A 15314-nucleotide genomic window follows, 5' to 3' on the forward strand; every position below is an offset into this window, starting at 1 on the left:
AAGCTGCCTTTTCCCAATGGCTGATAAATGAGGCTCTGTTTGTTCCAGTGCAGGGTGAAATATGAAATCCCATAAAGCCTCCTCGCTTATTAGAGAGATCGCAGCGAGCTGCTTATTATGCGCTGTGGCGTAATGCAGATTACAAATGTGACCAAGCGATAATTAGCAGAGCTGGAACTGTAATTAAACGCTCCTGTGCTGCACTGTGGTTTCTGTTGCAAAGTGGAAGGAAGCTGAACAGTTTCAAAACCCACAGGTGCCCTTCCTCTCCTCCGCACGCACAAGCAGGCAGCTGGCCGCTGCTCACAGGCTCGGGGTGCTGGGGGCGAGGGCTCCACCGAAGCCACGCATCCCTTCCCCGCTCCTCTCCGCGTATTTCATTGCAGGGGAACTCGCACGGATTCGGAAAGCACAGCGTTCGGGAGCAGTTTGCTTTCTTGGCCCCCCTCCAGAGGAGCCTGCTGCCTCCTTCAAGCATCTTTCATGCCCTGGATCCGCTGAGATGCACAGGATGGGCTTGGCGTGCTTGGGGGGCTGAGCTGTCTGTGGGTGAGCTTTCTATGCCAAAAACCTCCTGCAGGACTAGCTGGCCCTCGGGTGGCCTCAGGGGCTGTGCTGGAGACCCGGGGAAGGGCTCCTGGGGGAGCTGGTGCTGCCGGCACGCAGAGCGAGCGAGCGGGGTCCAGCCACTGCTGCTGTAAACCTCTGGGCCATTGTTAATGCCTCACGGGCTGGATGCGCCCTGATGAGCCCTGCAGGCAGAGGACGGATGCAGGAGGACACGGCTGGAAGAGCAAACATCCACCAGAGCCTGAAGACCTCCACGCTGTCCGAGAGGGCCACGCTCGTGTCCCCTGCTGGCAGGCACGATCCGCTCCGCCACGCGGGCACTGCAGCGCCTTTGCTCCTGTTTGGGTGCTCTGCATCCCCCAGGGTTTGGAGAGGCTTTGGGGGTGCAGGAAGCTGCAGTGCGGCCGCGTGTAAACCCTGGGGCAGGGTGGTGGAAGGTGTGAGCTTCCACTGGGGCCGAGAGTGTGAACAGGTAATTCTGGCAGCTGGCGCCAGTTCAGGCTGAGCACTTTGTGCTCGGCGACGTTGGCCAAGGAGAGGCAGCAGCGAGGTTGGACGTGGCCCTGGGGGTGTCCGTGTCCCCTCGGTGACCAGCAAGCGTGGCCTCTGCAGGGCTGTGATCAGCTCAGCTCAGCAGAGGCTTCGGAAGACATCTCTCGGTGCAGGGCTGGATGCTCTAGAGAGATCATCCCCCGACTGAAACCGAAACCCAGGTCAGCGCTTGCTGATGATTTGATTATTTTCCTCAGCCTGCTTCTGTTCTGAGGCTGCTCGGCGTCTTACTGAGATTGCAAACCTCCTTGTGAGAGAGGGGACTGAGCAGGGGAGGGGCAGCCAGCCCCAAAGTGCTGCCCGCCTGCGGGTGGCTCGGCTTGAAGGCCCAGCAGCAGAAGCAGAGCCAGCCCTCCCTCTCCTAACGCCGTCATTCCCGTAGCTCGGCTGTGCTTTGGCCACGCTCACGCTCACTGTGCTGTGCTGCTGGCTCTCCGAGCTCTCCGCGTGCAAGGCACTCGGTATCCGGAGCCGAGGCGCGCGTGGAGGAGGGGGCTGTGTGGCTCTGGATGGTCACGGGGTAGCTGTGGGAGGAGGAGGATGTTGGTTTTCACGGGCACCGCAGAGAGACCGCTGCTCGTTGGGCCTGTCCTGCCAGTTGAGCAGAAGCCTGTAATTTTTTTCTAATGAGCCATTGGGTCCAAAGTCACGGACTGCGTTAACATCTGAGCGCTGGCCAGGAGGCACGCTGACCAGCAGAAGCGGTCGGGGAAGGAACTTGGCACCGGCTCCCAGCAGCAGAGCTGCTATCTCCCGCGGAGGGCCGAGGGGCGTGATCTGCACGACTACAAAGCGCTGGCTTTGCGGGGTTACGTGGCTGTGGGCACGCCGGGGTGGGAAAGACCGACGAGATCCTTGTCCTCCGTTGGGGTGTGGGACCTGAACCGCCTCCTGGCGCTTGCCCTGGGCTCGAGGTTCTCCAGAAATGTAGCTGCCTGTTGATACTTGTTCCCCTCCCGGTGGTGACCGGCCTGTTTCTCCTTCCCTGCAGATGGAGTCTCCGGTCTCCACGCCCGCGGTGCTGCCCCTGCACCTCCTCGTCCCCGTGGTCAACAACGACATCTCGTCACCTTGCGAGCAGATCATGGTACGCACCCGCTCCGTGGGGGTGAATACCTGCGACGTGGCCCTGGCCACCGAGCCCGAGTGCCTCGGCCCCTGCGAGCCTGGCACCAGCGTGAACCTGGAGGGCATCGTCTGGCAGGAGACTGAGGACGGTAAGTGGCACCGGCGAGCTTTTTGCTCTCTGAGAACGAAATTGTGGAGCTGGGGCAATCCCTTTCTTCCCCTGTCCCTGCTGTGCTGCTCGTTGGCACATCTCGGGCTTTCTGCTGCAATTTGGGTGGTCAGGACAGAGTAGCTGCGTGGGAGCAGCTCTTAGTCTGTGCAGCAAAGGGAGTAACAGGCCAAAACTTGCGTCAGCCCAGCGCGTTGTGTTATCCTGTCGCCCAGACAGTGGGTGAAAATCTAAGCTGCCATTTCTCTGCCTTTCTGCAAGAGCTAACTTGCTCCTGGAGGTGCCAGAGGAGAGGCCATGCCAGCCCGAATGGGAACTCGACAGAGTTGACTTCATTTCTACTTGGCAACCTGCAGGTCTGTCACAAAAGCGCTCAAGCCCTGGGAGGCAGCAGAAATCTCCTGCTGGATTAAAAAACCCCAGCGGAGCTTTCAAAATAGACTCGACAGGAGATCAGGCTCGCGTCTCTCTTGCCAAGCCAATCGAACCTTTTTCCGCTGGAGCTCGTCTCATCTGCGCACAGCTTGGTTTGCTTTCCCAGCTCCTTTGATGGGTTTTAGTTGCTGTTGGGGCTCTGCCAAGTCACACAGGGATGAATAGGTGGCTCAGCGGACCACGGCGAGCGCTGGAACCTGGCCTTCCCTCCAGCCTCCTCGGGACATGGGAGGTTGCTGCTTCTGGAGGCCTGGGGTGAACTCCTCGCACTCGTCTGGCTTCAGCTGGCTCTGGAAGCAGAAGCAGAGCCCAGAGGCACAAAGGTGAGGAGGAGCAGAGGTGACAGGGGCCAGCTGACAGGTTGCCTCGGCCAGTAACCAAGAGCTCCTTTGGAGGCCCGCTTCCAGCACAGCTTGGGATGGGGACCTCCAGCTATCTCACGCTCCTCAGCCCTCCCTGCTTCCCCTTCTGCTCACTGTGGAAAAATTCGTCCGAATTGTGGCAGCGGGGAGCTGTCAGGGTGGTTTTTTCTGCTGCTCCCGAGGCAGGAGGAAGCCACAGGCTGTAAAATCAGACCCCGGGGATCCTCGTCTTGGAGCTCGCCCTGCTGGTGGGGACAAGGGAACAAGCGGCCGTGCAGCTGCTGCTCTGCTGGCCCCAGGGCTGTGGGATCTGCCTGGGAAGCCGTCAGGGTCAGCACCAGCCTGGCGGCAGTGCTTCCAAGGTGATGAGGTCCTGCGTGACTCCAGAACCCCCCTGAGCTGCAGCTGGAGAGCCCCAGGGCTCTGGTTTTACTGGCACAGTTGGAGCCCCCCATGGGGAGGGCTGATGAGAGCTTGGAAAGCTTTTTTATTTTGTATTTTTTGGTGGAAATCGCAAAAAGGTGCCTGTGGTGGACAGCGGAGCCCATTTGGCCATGGAAGGAGGAACAAACAGAGCATCCCCAGGGCCACAGGAGGCAGAGAGCCAAAACATCTCTGCTCCCACAGCAGCTCCGCATCACTCCACAAAGCGCACGAGCCCTGGTGGCTGCGCAGGGCCCTCGGATCCTTCAAAGGAGGCGGCCGTGCTGCTGGTCTCCCAGCTCCATTCTCCCTCAGCATCATTGCTGGGTGTTTGTGTGCAGCCTCCCCTTCCTCCCCAGCCAGCACACTCTGCCTGTCCTGCCGCATCTCCCCTCGCCTGTGCAGCTCTCGGCTCAGACCCTGCCTCGGAGGCGCGCTGCGATTCCTGCAGCTCGGCTATTTTTAGTCCGCAGTAATTCAATGAACTTGTGCAAAGATCCTTCTCTGCCTGCCTCTGCTGGCTGCGGCTTGGTTCCTGCTGTCAGGAGCGATGGCTTTTGCAGCAAACCCTGCACTCCTGTCACGCAGAATACAAATCCTGCTGTTTCCCTCGGTCGTTCCCGGTCTGCCACGTACAGCCCCACCAGACCCTGGGGAGCAGCGGGGGCAGCAGCGAAGCTCGGCCGTGTCAGCTGCCCTTCAGGGATCGCTGCCCCGCGGTCATCGCTCCAACGCTGACCTTCCTGCCAGCTGCTCCTCTCCACTCGCTCCTGACCACGCCAAGAAGCTGAGGGGATCGGCACCGCGCTGTGCGTGCCTGCAGAAGTGTATTTGGGCTCAGCCAGCTTCACAGCTCCTCTTCCAGTGGGTTTGTCTCATGGCTGGCTGTGGCTGCTGAAGATGTGAACTCTTCCTTGGAAGGGGTCAGCTGCATGGGGGAAGGCAACGTGGCTCCCTTTTCTCATGAAATGGTTTTTGGGTTGTCCTCATGGCCATGAAATTGTGGAGAAGGTGTCATAAAGACAAAGCCTGCCGCATCTTCGGAAGGACAAGCAGAGCTGGTCCATCAGAGGAGGGAGCGTGAAGCTCCGAGGAGCTCCACGACATCCTCCAACCTTGTCCAAGTGTCTTCATGGCCACGACCATCATCTTCTCCACCCCCGGCTGTCCCACCACCACGATGAGGAAGCTTCCATGCATGGCCGCCCCTTCACCGAGCCCGTCTTGTGCAGGGAATGTGTTTTGTTAAATGCCTTTCATGGGAGCAGCTGTCTTGGCAGTTTCCCTAATTCTGTTAGGTGCGATTTCGATCTGCAGCAACTATTAACTGATCTAATTATACCGGAGAGCATCGCTCCGCTCGCTGCCTCGTTAGCTCCCGGCTCTCCTCCATCCTCCTCGCTGGTGTCACCTGTGGGCCAGCAGATCCCTGCCCGTGCTCAGCAGGAGCAGGACCAGACCAGATCCCACCTGATGGGGCTGTGTGTGGCCCAAACAAGCTGGTGTCTGGGCTTCAAACCCTTGTAGGAACGAGGCAAACGGCCTCTTGTTTCTGCCCAACCTGCAAAATCCCAGCATGAGCTTGGAGACGTGGTGTGAGCTGAGGGAGGAGCAGGAGGGGTGCAGCTGGGAGGTGATAGGGATGGGCAGGGTTGGAGGCGAGGGCAGACAGTGGAAGGTCTCACCATGACCAGGAGGGAGCCCTCTCCCAAACTGCTGGCTCTGCATGCCCGGCGCGCTGCCTCGCTGGATCCTGCAGCCCTGCCTTGTGGCTGGGAGCATCATTGCTGCTGAGGGTCCTGCTGGGGCTGCTTTAAATCGGGGGTGGGCCACAACTGAGCTGCTTGGAGCTGGGCTTTGGGGCTTCAGAGGGGGAGACACAACCCCCTGTGAGCAAAATCCGTCGTTCGTAGCCATGAGAACTTGAACCCAGAAACAGATGAGTTTTTAAGCCTTATGCAGCAAGGGAGAGGAGCCTGGGAATATGGATTTCTCATTTGCTTTAATGGCATTTCCAAAAGTCGTGAGCGATTGTAAATACCCTCCAAGGTTGCCGAGCCATTCAGCAGCCTGCCCGGGCTCAGCGCAGCCCTTTGAAGCCTCCAAAAACCATTACGGCGTGGCCGTGACCGCTCTCGGCTTCAGATCAGCGATGGCAGGTGAAGGGACGCCTCCCCTCCGGCACCCATCGGAGGGGGAAGCATCAGCCCTGGAAGCCAGGCGGCTGCTCGCACGTCGTCGGAGAGAAGTGGAGCTTTATTATGCATAATTTCCTGGTACTCCCACAGCGCGGCCGCTTCCTATCTAATATTTGCTGGCAGAATGCTTGACAGTGCGGGGAGGCAGGGAGCTCGGGAAGAGCTAATGCACTGCTTATCACTCTCAAAGCACTGTTTATTTCAGCATCTGTCAGCTTGGTGTGAAGGCTGTTTTATCAACAGGTGAGCAATATTCTGCTCCAGACAGGGCTGTTGCCGGTGCCGAACTCCCTCCGCCACGCGTGTAGCTGCCCTGGGGAACAGCAGCTGGGCTGGCCTCAGCCGCCGGGCGCTGGATTAAGGGACTTGTTTACAAGGAGGCTCTCGAGCTGCGACCTGCTGTGCCTCGCTCCTCTGGGAGCTCAGCCGGGGTCGATTGTCTGGGAGGGTGAGGATGGGGGCTCGGTGCCACCCCTGGGGCCCCGCTCCATCCCTGACCCTCCTGGGAGCATCTCCTGGAGGGGCTTCAGGCCACGGGGAGAGGGCTCCCTTTGCAGCACGGCTCCTCCAGCAGTGTCATCATCCATCACAGGGCCCTGCTCCCGTGCCAGCTCCTGGCTTTGTGCAGGCTGCCTCTCCCTGCCTTTATTTGTGGAGGAAAACAGCAAAAACCACTGCCGCCTTCCTCAGCAGCAGCCCAGCAGCGTCAGCCCTCCTGTAATTCCCCTGCCGGGTGTGACTGGGCCCTGCTGCAGTGACATTAGCGCTTTGCAGCCGGGCTTGGGCAGGATCGATCGCTGGAGCGCTCCCAAAGTGTCACCTTCCCGTGCAAGCAGGTGGGGCTGGAGTCATCCCAGCGGGCTTCGCACAGCACGGCAGCATCACAGGGGCTGCAGGCTGCTGGCTCTTTGTGCCTGAGCATCTCCAGCCCTCCGAGGGAACAGGGAGAGCTTCCTAAAGCAGAGCCCGATGCATCCCAGGGCTTTTCTGCTCAAGGACAAAGGCTGATGGGGACAGCGGTGACACGTTGCCATCCTACGCCGAGCGCAGGGCGTCGCTCCTTGCTCTCCGTCCTTGCATCCACGAGCATCCCCTCCTGCCACAGGGGACGGCGGGTTAAAAAGCTGCTTAGCATCTATCCCCGTGCTTTAAATTGTCCTGGGTTATTGTCGGAGGATTAGGAGGGGATTTGGCGCGATTGGTTGCAGTGGGTTAAATATAGGCTGGGACGTGTCGCGGGGTTTGTGCTTCGCCCCGCGCCGGGCTGCTGCTGCGGAGGGGAGGAAGGGGCGGCCGCCGAGCGCGCCAGCCCCCGTCTTTCATCTGCTGTGCTCGCGGCAGCAGGGAGGAACGCCAGAACGTCCTTTCTAATATCACACGCCAGCCCTGGGATGTGCAGAGCCTCTGGTGGCTTGTCACGCAATTAACTTCTAGCAGCACGCGGGAAGGCGGAGGGGGACGGGCGGCTGATGTCTGTGGCAGCAGCTTGCCTTCAAATAGCTGGCCGGGGGAAGGATGAGCTGTGCTGGGGCTCGGGGCTCGGGCCGGGCGTCGTGGGCACCCTTCATGCTGGGATCGGCTCCCCCTCTCTCCCCACGTTCTCCTCGTGTGGGGCTGTGGCCCCCACGTTGGTTTCTGCTCGTTCCTCGCCTGCTGCGTTCCCTGCATGCGTCCTGCCTGCATCCGCAGCCTCGCAAGGTCTGCGCCTTGCTCCGGAGCCAGGACGCGTCCTCCCCTCCTGCTGATCTGCTTCCCCTTCCCGTGACCTGCTGCCATCGGAGCTGCCGGTGTGTTCCAGGAGGAGGAACAGAGAGCACTTGGCTTTTGCTTGTTGTTTAGGAAACCTGCGTTTCGGGCCACAGCTCCGCGAGCATCTCTCCGTTTCATACATTATCACTCCAAAGCCTGCAGCTGGCTGCTGGCACCTCGCAAGCGAGGATGTGGACCGAGATTTACAAATGTGCTTCAGGCACAGCTGCTCTGGGCTCGCTCGGCTCCATCCATCTTCCAGGGCCGTGCGGCTGTATATCTAGCTGCACTCGTCTGCCCTTGTAAATGAGATTTCTATCTCCCAAGTTTTACCTTGCTCAGATAAATGCACTCGGCGCAATGGACTCTGCTCCTGGTCAAATTAGTTATGCAGTAATCAGAGCAGTCCATCGCTGGGAGGAAATATCCACTTGAGTTTCACTCTGCTAATGGCCTGAGATTATTTAGTGTAATTGCTTTCTGGTGGAAGCACTTGCAGCTTGCTGGCCACGAGAGGCCAGTGAAGGTGCTAGTGCCGGGGCGGGCGCAGGCTGGGTCTTACCCACGTGCAGCATTGGGGAGGGCCCGGAGATGCTGCACAAGACCTTCTAGGAAGAGACTGAGGCTGCATCCTCGGCAGGGCTCTCCTCCGGCTCTGTGCTCACTAGGCTGTTTCTCTTCCTTGCCCAAAGCTGAAACGTCCACTCGCCTGCTGGTTTTCAATATCGGCGTTGCACAGCATTGCCTGACACCTTCACACGGCCCCAGGTGCGGCATCGCGGGGCTGACTCCTCGCCGGGGGTCTCCCTGGGTGTCCTGGGGGCTCAGGAGCAAAGCGAAGCAGCGGACACAGGGCTTTTCCTCAGAGCTGGCTTCTCCTTGCCCCAGTGCGGGGCCGTGGGGTGGCCATCAGAGGCGGGTGGCTGCGCAGGGACGCCGGGCTCAGCTTGCCATCTAGTGGTGGCAGCGTCCTCTCCACCGGCCTTTCCGTGGGGACACGGGCAGCCCTCGCTCCCCGGAGGTCACCTTCCCACCGCCACCACCACCCGTGGAGCCCGGGGGCTTTGAGCCCAGTTCGTGGTGCCCCTCAAGCCGTGAATGCGTGTGACGCTGTCCCCTCGCCTTGCAGGTATGCTGGTGGTCAACGTCACCTGGAGGAACAAGACGTACGTGGGGACGCTGCTCGACTGCACGCAGCACGACTGGGCGCCTCCCCGGTAAGCGCCTGCCGGGTCCGGCAGCACCACGGGGGCTCAGCCTTTGGGCCCCTTCCCCTGGGAAGCACGGCAGGGCCGTCGTGTGATAAAATCCTCATCCTCCTCTCCGCAGGTTCTGCGACTCTCCCACCAGCGACCTGGAGATGCGCAACGGCCGGGGCAGAGGCAAGCGCATGCGCCCCAACAGCAACACGCCCGTGAACGAGACGGCCGCCGCCTCGGACAGCAAAGGGACCAGCAACAGCAGCAAGACCCGGGCGGGAGCCAACAGCAAAGGGCGCCGGGGAAGCCAGAACTCCTCGGACCATCGCACGCCGCCCAGCGGCACGGCGGAGGACGTGAAGGCCAGTCCCTCCTCTGTCACCAAGCGGAAGAGCAAACCCCTCTCCGACATGGAGCTGAACTCCAGCTCGGAGGACTCCAAGGGCAGCAAACGCATCCGCACAAACTCGATGGGCTCGGCGGCGGTGCCCCCCGCCACGGTGAAGGTGGAGCCGGCTGTCCTCGACCGAAACTGCCCTTCTCCCATCCTCATCGACTGCCCCCACCCCAACTGTAACAAGAAGTACAAGCACATCAACGGGCTGAAGTACCACCAGGCCCACGCGCACACGGATGACGACAGCAAGCTGGAGGCAGATGTGGACAGCGAGTACGGCGAGGAGCCCTCCCTGCACGCCGACATCGGGAGCTGCAACGGTGCCGCCGTCTCGCAGAAGGGCTCGCTCTCCCCGGCTCGCTCGGCCACCCCCAAGGTCCGTCTGATGGAGCCCCACAGCCCGTCCCCGTCGAGCAAGTTCAGCGCCAAGGTGCCCTGCAAGAAGAAGCTGGGGGGGGAAGGAGACACCGACCCGGGTGCCCTGTCCAACGACGGCTCTGAGGACGGGCCCTCGGTGGCCGATGAAACGAGTAACGATGGCTTCGACTCACTGGAGAAGAGGTGCGTTGATAAGGACAAGTCCAAGAAGGCATCTGGTGCTAAGCAGGAAAAGATGCCTTCCAAAAGCTTGAAGTCTGCCAGACCCATCGCACCAGCCATTCCCCCCCAGCCGATTTACACCTTCCAGACGGCCACCCTCACCGCCGCCAGCCCCGGCTCCTCCACGGGCCTCACCACCGCCGTGGTCCAGACCATGCCCAACAGCCCTCAGCTCAAACCCATCCAGCCCAAGCCTACGGTGATGGGAGAGCCCTTCACTGTCAACCCCGCCCTCACCCCTTCCAAGGAGAAGAAGAAGAAGGACAAGAAGAAGAAGGAGCCCAAAGAGGTGGAAAACCCTCTGACCCCCGGCAAGGTCTGCAGAGCAGAGGAAGGCAAGAGCCCCTTCCGGGGAGAATCCAGCGACCTCGGGACGAAAGGCGAGGGGCTGCTGAACGGTTCGTCCGACCCCCACCAGAGCCGGCTTGCCAGCATCAAGGCTGAGGCAGATAAGATCTACAGCTTCACTGACAATGCCCCGAGCCCCTCCATTGGTGGTGCCAGCAGGCTGGAGAACACCAACCCGGCCCAACCCATGACCCCGCTTCACGTCGTCACCCAGAACGGGGCAGAGGCGAGCTCAGTGAAAACCAACAGCCCAGCCTACTCGGACATCTCCGACGCCGGGGAGGATGGGGAGGGCAAGCTGGAGAGCGTGAAGGCGAAGGACCCAGAGCAGTTGGTCAAGGAAGGCGCCAAAAAAGCTCTTTTCCCCCCACAACCCCAGAGCAAAGAGTCTCCCTATTACCAAGGCTTTGAAACCTACTACTCCCCTGGCTACCCCCAGGCAAGCCCAGGTCCCTTGAACCCCAGCAGCCAGGCTGCGGCCGAGACACAAGCCTTGAAGCTGAAGAAGGATGAGGAACAGGAGAACCCGGAGGTGAAGGTGAAGAGCGAGGGCAGCGAAGAGAAGAAGGCAGAGCTCGGCAGCTCCAGCCAGCAGCCCTCGGTCATCCAGCAGCGCCCCAACATGTACATGCAGTCCCTCTACTACAACCAGTACGCCTACGTGCCGCCCTACGGCTACAACGAGCAGGGCTACCACGCTCACCTGCTGAGCACCAACCCTGCCTACCGCCAGCAGTACGAGGAGCAGCAGAAGCAGCGGCAGAGCCTGGAGCAGCAGCAGCAGCGAGGGCTGGAGAAGAAAGCGGAGCTGGGCTTGAAGGAGAGGGAGGCAGCTCTCAAGGAGGAATGGAAGCAAAAGCCGCCCATGCCCCCGACGCTCACCAAGGCCCCGAGCCTCACGGACCTCGTCAAGTCGGGTCTGAGCAAGGCCAAGGAGCAGGGAGGTGCCGACATGGCCAAATCCGTCATCATCCCCAAGCTGGAGGACTCGTCCAAGCTGTCTGGCAGCCAGGTGGCCGAGGGACTGAAGGTGAAGCTGAGCGAGGCCGGCCACCTCGGGAAGGAGACCGCTGAGACGAAGGCTGGCTCCGAGTGCGGCCGGCAAGCGGAGGTGGACCCCGTGCTCTGGTACAGACAGGTAATGCAGTGCTCGTTCACTGCCCCCTCGGTGGGGTTTCTCCTGTAGGTTGCCTGGGGCCAACAGTGTGGAGAACGTGTGTTGTCCTCTGCTCCAGGACTTGTTCCTGCCGTGATGGGACTCCACGAGGTTCTTTTGGGGCTGGCAAGGATGAGGTTGGGGAAGGGGGGGCGGCTGCTCTGGTCTCTTCCCAGTCCAGCCCAGTTTTGGGGCACGTGGGGCCAGGGGGAGGCAGCTGCTCTGACGTTGATCTGGTTCTTGCAGGAAGCAGAGCCCCGTATGTGGACCTACGTTTACCCTGCGAAGTACTCGGACATCAAGACGGAGGATGAGCGGTGGAAAGAGGAGCGGGACAGAAAGTTGAAGGAAGAAAGAAATCGCAGCAAAGACGTGTCCAAGGAGGACGGGAAGGAGAGCACCAGCTCCGAGTGCAAACTGACCCCCACCGAGGAGGCTCGCATGGTGGGAAAGGACCCCAGACCCAGCGTCCACGTCCCCGTGTCCTCACCCCTCACACAGCATCAGTCCTACATCCCCTACATGCACGGCTACTCCTACAGCCAGTCGTACGACCCCAACCACCCCAGCTACCGGGCCATGCCCACGGTCATGATGCAGAATTACCCAGGTAGGGACCCACGGCCATCTCGGGGACATCTCACCCTGGGGGGACATCCCTCCCCGGGCTGTGCCTGTGTCCTGGTAGTTTTTGTGGGTCAGGCTCTGGGAGCGATCAGGGGGTGGGCAGGGGAGCATCTGCTGTGGTCTTCGTGCCGCTGCTGGGATGTTCACCGGGTTACAGCCACAACTTACTGGCTCCTGTGCAGCAAACCCACTGTGTCCCCATGCCCTGACTGCCTTCTTTCCCCCCAGGATCGTACCTTCCCTCCAGCTATTCCTTCTCCCCGTACGGGAGCAAGGCATCCGGGAGCGATGACAGCGACAAGTCGCGAGCCAGCCCCAGTGTCAGCTGTAAATCCAGCTCCGAGTCCAAGGCCCTGGACATCCTGCAGCAGCACGCCAGCCACTACAAGAGCAAATCGCCCACGGTGAGGCTCAGGAGCACGCTGGCTTGGCCTAGCTCTGTGCAGCAGCTTCTGGGGTGGTGGGGATGGAGCCGGCCCCATCAACGCAAGCTGCCCGCCCGCATCCCTCAGTGCCCGCTTGTTTTTTCCTCTGCAGATAAGTGAGAAGACATCTCAGGAGAGGGACCGCGGCGGCTGCGGAGTGGTGGGGGGCGGCGGGAGCTGCAGCAGCGTCGGGGGAGCTGGCAGCGGGGAGAGGAGCGCGGACCGTCCCCGGACCTCACCATCTCAGCGCCTGCTCTCGACACATCACCACCACCACCACCTCGGGTACTCGCTGCTGCCGGCGCAGTACAACCTGCCCTATGCAACAGGTGAGAGCCCCACCTCACCCCTGGCGGGGTTTGGGGAGCCAGAGCCCCCGCGGCAAGCTCTGCTTTGGCCGCCTCCAGCACTCCCCAGCCTCCTGACGCGGCCTCTCCCTGCAGGTCTGTCCTCCACAGCCATCGTGGCCAGCCAGCAGGGCTCCGCTCCCTCCCTATACCCACCGCCCCGGAGGTGAGAATGGTAAGGCTGCCTGCGAGGGGGGGACACGGGGCCGCCTCGAGCCGCAGGTTTGGGGTTCGCCCCTCGGCGGGGGCTGGCGGAGGCAGGGGCTGACGGGGCCTTGGGTTCGGCAGGACGTGAGGCCGGGACGCCTGGGCTGTACGAGACATGTGACTGGCTCACATGGGGACACGCTGGAGACTCCTTTAGACATCAGTTGAATGGTGTTAATTGTTCTGCTTGACGTTCCTGCCGCGATCTGAGGCAGACTCTGTCTTCTCCCCCCGTCGGACACACACTGAATCCCCCCCACACCCTCCCCTTTGGCGAGCGGGCGAGCTGGTACCTACGGAAATATTTATTCTACTGGGCACCGGCACTTGGGATGGAAGTGAATCGCCTGCCTGGTGCATATGAAGAGGAAACGGAAGCACTGAGGTTTCTCGATGGATTTGTGGCCCTGCTGTGCCCCTGCGAGTCGCCGCGTCTCCGTTGGGGCTGAGCATCACAGGACTTGGGGCGGGTGGTGCAGGATGGGGCCCCCCTCCCTGCGTCCCCCCCGTGAGGCTCAACCTGTGGGGCCGATCCCCGAGGGGAGGCACGGTCTCAGGAATGGAAGTTCCAGCAGCTCCGTGTGGGTGACACAGGGCCAAGGCAGGGGACGGGGACACGGGGGGGGGATGGCAGCTTCACAGGATGCAGCCATGGGGGTGTGCACATCAGCGGGTCAGGCGGCCTCCCTGCCTCCATCGGCCTCAGCCCCTCTCCCAGCCCCACGGCTCCGGGCTGGGGCGCTGGGGGCTGCCGTGAGCAGCACCCACCACCCGGCCCTGCTGCCAGGGTTTCTCCCCCAGTGCCTTGTTACGGTCCAGCCCTGACTGAAGCTCATTTCCGAGGCTTCCGAGTTGGTTTCTGAGCTGTGACTCTGCAACCCACCCACCCTGCCCCGGGGCTTTTCCTCTGCCCTGCGCCCCAGGGAAAGCGGCCACGCTTCGCGTCCTCTCTTCCCTGTCTCCGTCGGCTTCCCCAGGCTGCGAGCAGAGCTCGGCGAGGAACAAGCACACTTAGGCTCTGCCGGAGGCACCCGGGGTGCAGGGCACCAGCCCCCCGAAGCCGCTTCCCGGCGCCCCAGGACAGGGGCTTTCTGGTCCTCTGCCCGCCCCAGCCGCGGTGTGGCTCCCCCCGGGCCACCTCGCTACCTCGGCCCGCGGCCGCCCCGGCTGTCCCCACCATCCCTGCCCGCCGCCGTCCCTCCCAGGCCGGGGAAGTGCCGGGGGGGTCCCCTCGGTCTGCGGCAGTCTCCGTCGTGTGCGTGCGCGCGCGTCACACCCGGCCCTGAGGGGTCGCTGTACCGGGATGCTCTGCCCGCCGGGCTCTGTACATACTGTAAAAAGCAATTGTTTGAAAGCTGTTGTTTTTGGGTTTTGTTTTCTTCCCCCTGTCCCGTCCCATCCTCCCCGCCCCGTTCCCCTCACCCACTTTACCTGGTTGGAGAGATGCTCGCTGCCCCCGGTTCTGACCCCGGCAGCGTGGCGGCCCCAGCCTGCTCTCCTCGACGCCTCTTAGTTCGACTCATTTTTTTTTTTTCTTTCCTCTCTTCGTTGACTTTGCGAGGTGGTGGGGTCGGGGCGACGCGGGGAGCCTCTCGGTGCACCCCACCGAGGCTGCTCCAGCGCATGAGGAGGGTGCCTGGGTGGGGGGGGGGGCTGCTCCCATCTCCTTGGGACCCGCTTGCCTCTCCCTTTAGGTGTCAAGTGAGCCAGCAGCTGAAGCAGCACGAGGCCCTTGGACGTTCCCAGGGCCAGCCCCTGCCCGCGGGGCCCCCAGCAGCCCCCCGGGGCCCTGTCCCCAGCCCCTGCCCGTGAGTGGGCACCCGCCCGGGTGTTGCACCGTTGATGTTTATAGCGCTCGTTTCCATTGGAGTTGCTGTGTTGGGTTTCATTTCAGTCTTCCTGATTCTGCCCTTCTGTAAAGTGTACATTATTACCAAGTTCCTTGTTTTTTATATATATATATATAAATATATATATATACAAACTGTACTCTTCTTGCCTTTGTACATTTGGGCAAGGAGAGAGAATAAATCTTTTTAAGAGACAATCACAAACCTGTGAGGGTGGCTTTTTCTTCCTGTCCCTGCTCCCCCCGACTCCTCCATCCCCAGCCAACACGGACGCTGGGCTTTGGGGTGGAGGGGACATGGGGGCCTTCACTACCATCACGGTGCCCAGCCTGTGGGGACCTGCCAGCACAGCATCCCAGCGCCATTCAAAGCCCTAGGAATGCAGCTGAAGGGATAACTGATGAGGGACTTGTCGGGAAGGTCCGCTGAGAGGTAACAGGAGGAACTGAGGCTTTAACAGGCAACAGCTATTTAATGGGGTGGGTGTGCTGGAACTGGGGCAGTGAGAGCCCTGACCAGGCACACGCAGCGGGGTCCTGTCCTCCCCTGGCACCAGCCCCGCAGCCTCAGCCCTTCACCAAGGCTGCCCCACTGCAGGTCCAGCCGGCCAGGGACAGCGCCAGCAGCTGCGA

General features: G+C 61.5%; 1 protein-coding gene across 3 annotated transcripts in view; it reads left to right on the forward strand.

Annotated features, from left to right (window-relative positions):
• ZNF609 (zinc finger protein 609) overlaps positions 1-14872 on the forward strand; it is a 48077-nt gene extending 33205 nt beyond the window's left edge. For 2 of the 3 annotated variants that reach the window (XM_032195132.1, XM_032195133.1), the window contains exons 3-10: positions 2114-2339; positions 8656-8743; positions 8856-11208; positions 11473-11836; positions 12082-12257; positions 12391-12607; positions 12722-12791; positions 12914-14872. In XM_032195132.1, the coding sequence (XP_032051023.1) occupies positions 2114-2339; positions 8656-8743; positions 8856-11208; positions 11473-11836; positions 12082-12257; positions 12391-12607; positions 12722-12791; positions 12914-12920 (3501 nt within the window). In that variant the 3' untranslated portion in view covers positions 12921-14872. Of the gene's footprint in view, positions 1-2113; positions 2340-8655; positions 8744-8855; positions 11209-11472; positions 11837-12081; positions 12258-12390; positions 12608-12721; positions 12801-12913 lie in introns of all 3 variants that reach the window. The other variant, XM_032195134.1, reaches the window with a different exon arrangement.
• Positions 14873-15314: the final 442 nt, after the last annotated feature.

This window comes from Aythya fuligula, chromosome 11, assembly GCF_009819795.1.
Source record: "Aythya fuligula isolate bAytFul2 chromosome 11, bAytFul2.pri, whole genome shotgun sequence".
NCBI lineage: Eukaryota > Metazoa > Chordata > Aves > Anseriformes > Anatidae > Aythya > Aythya fuligula.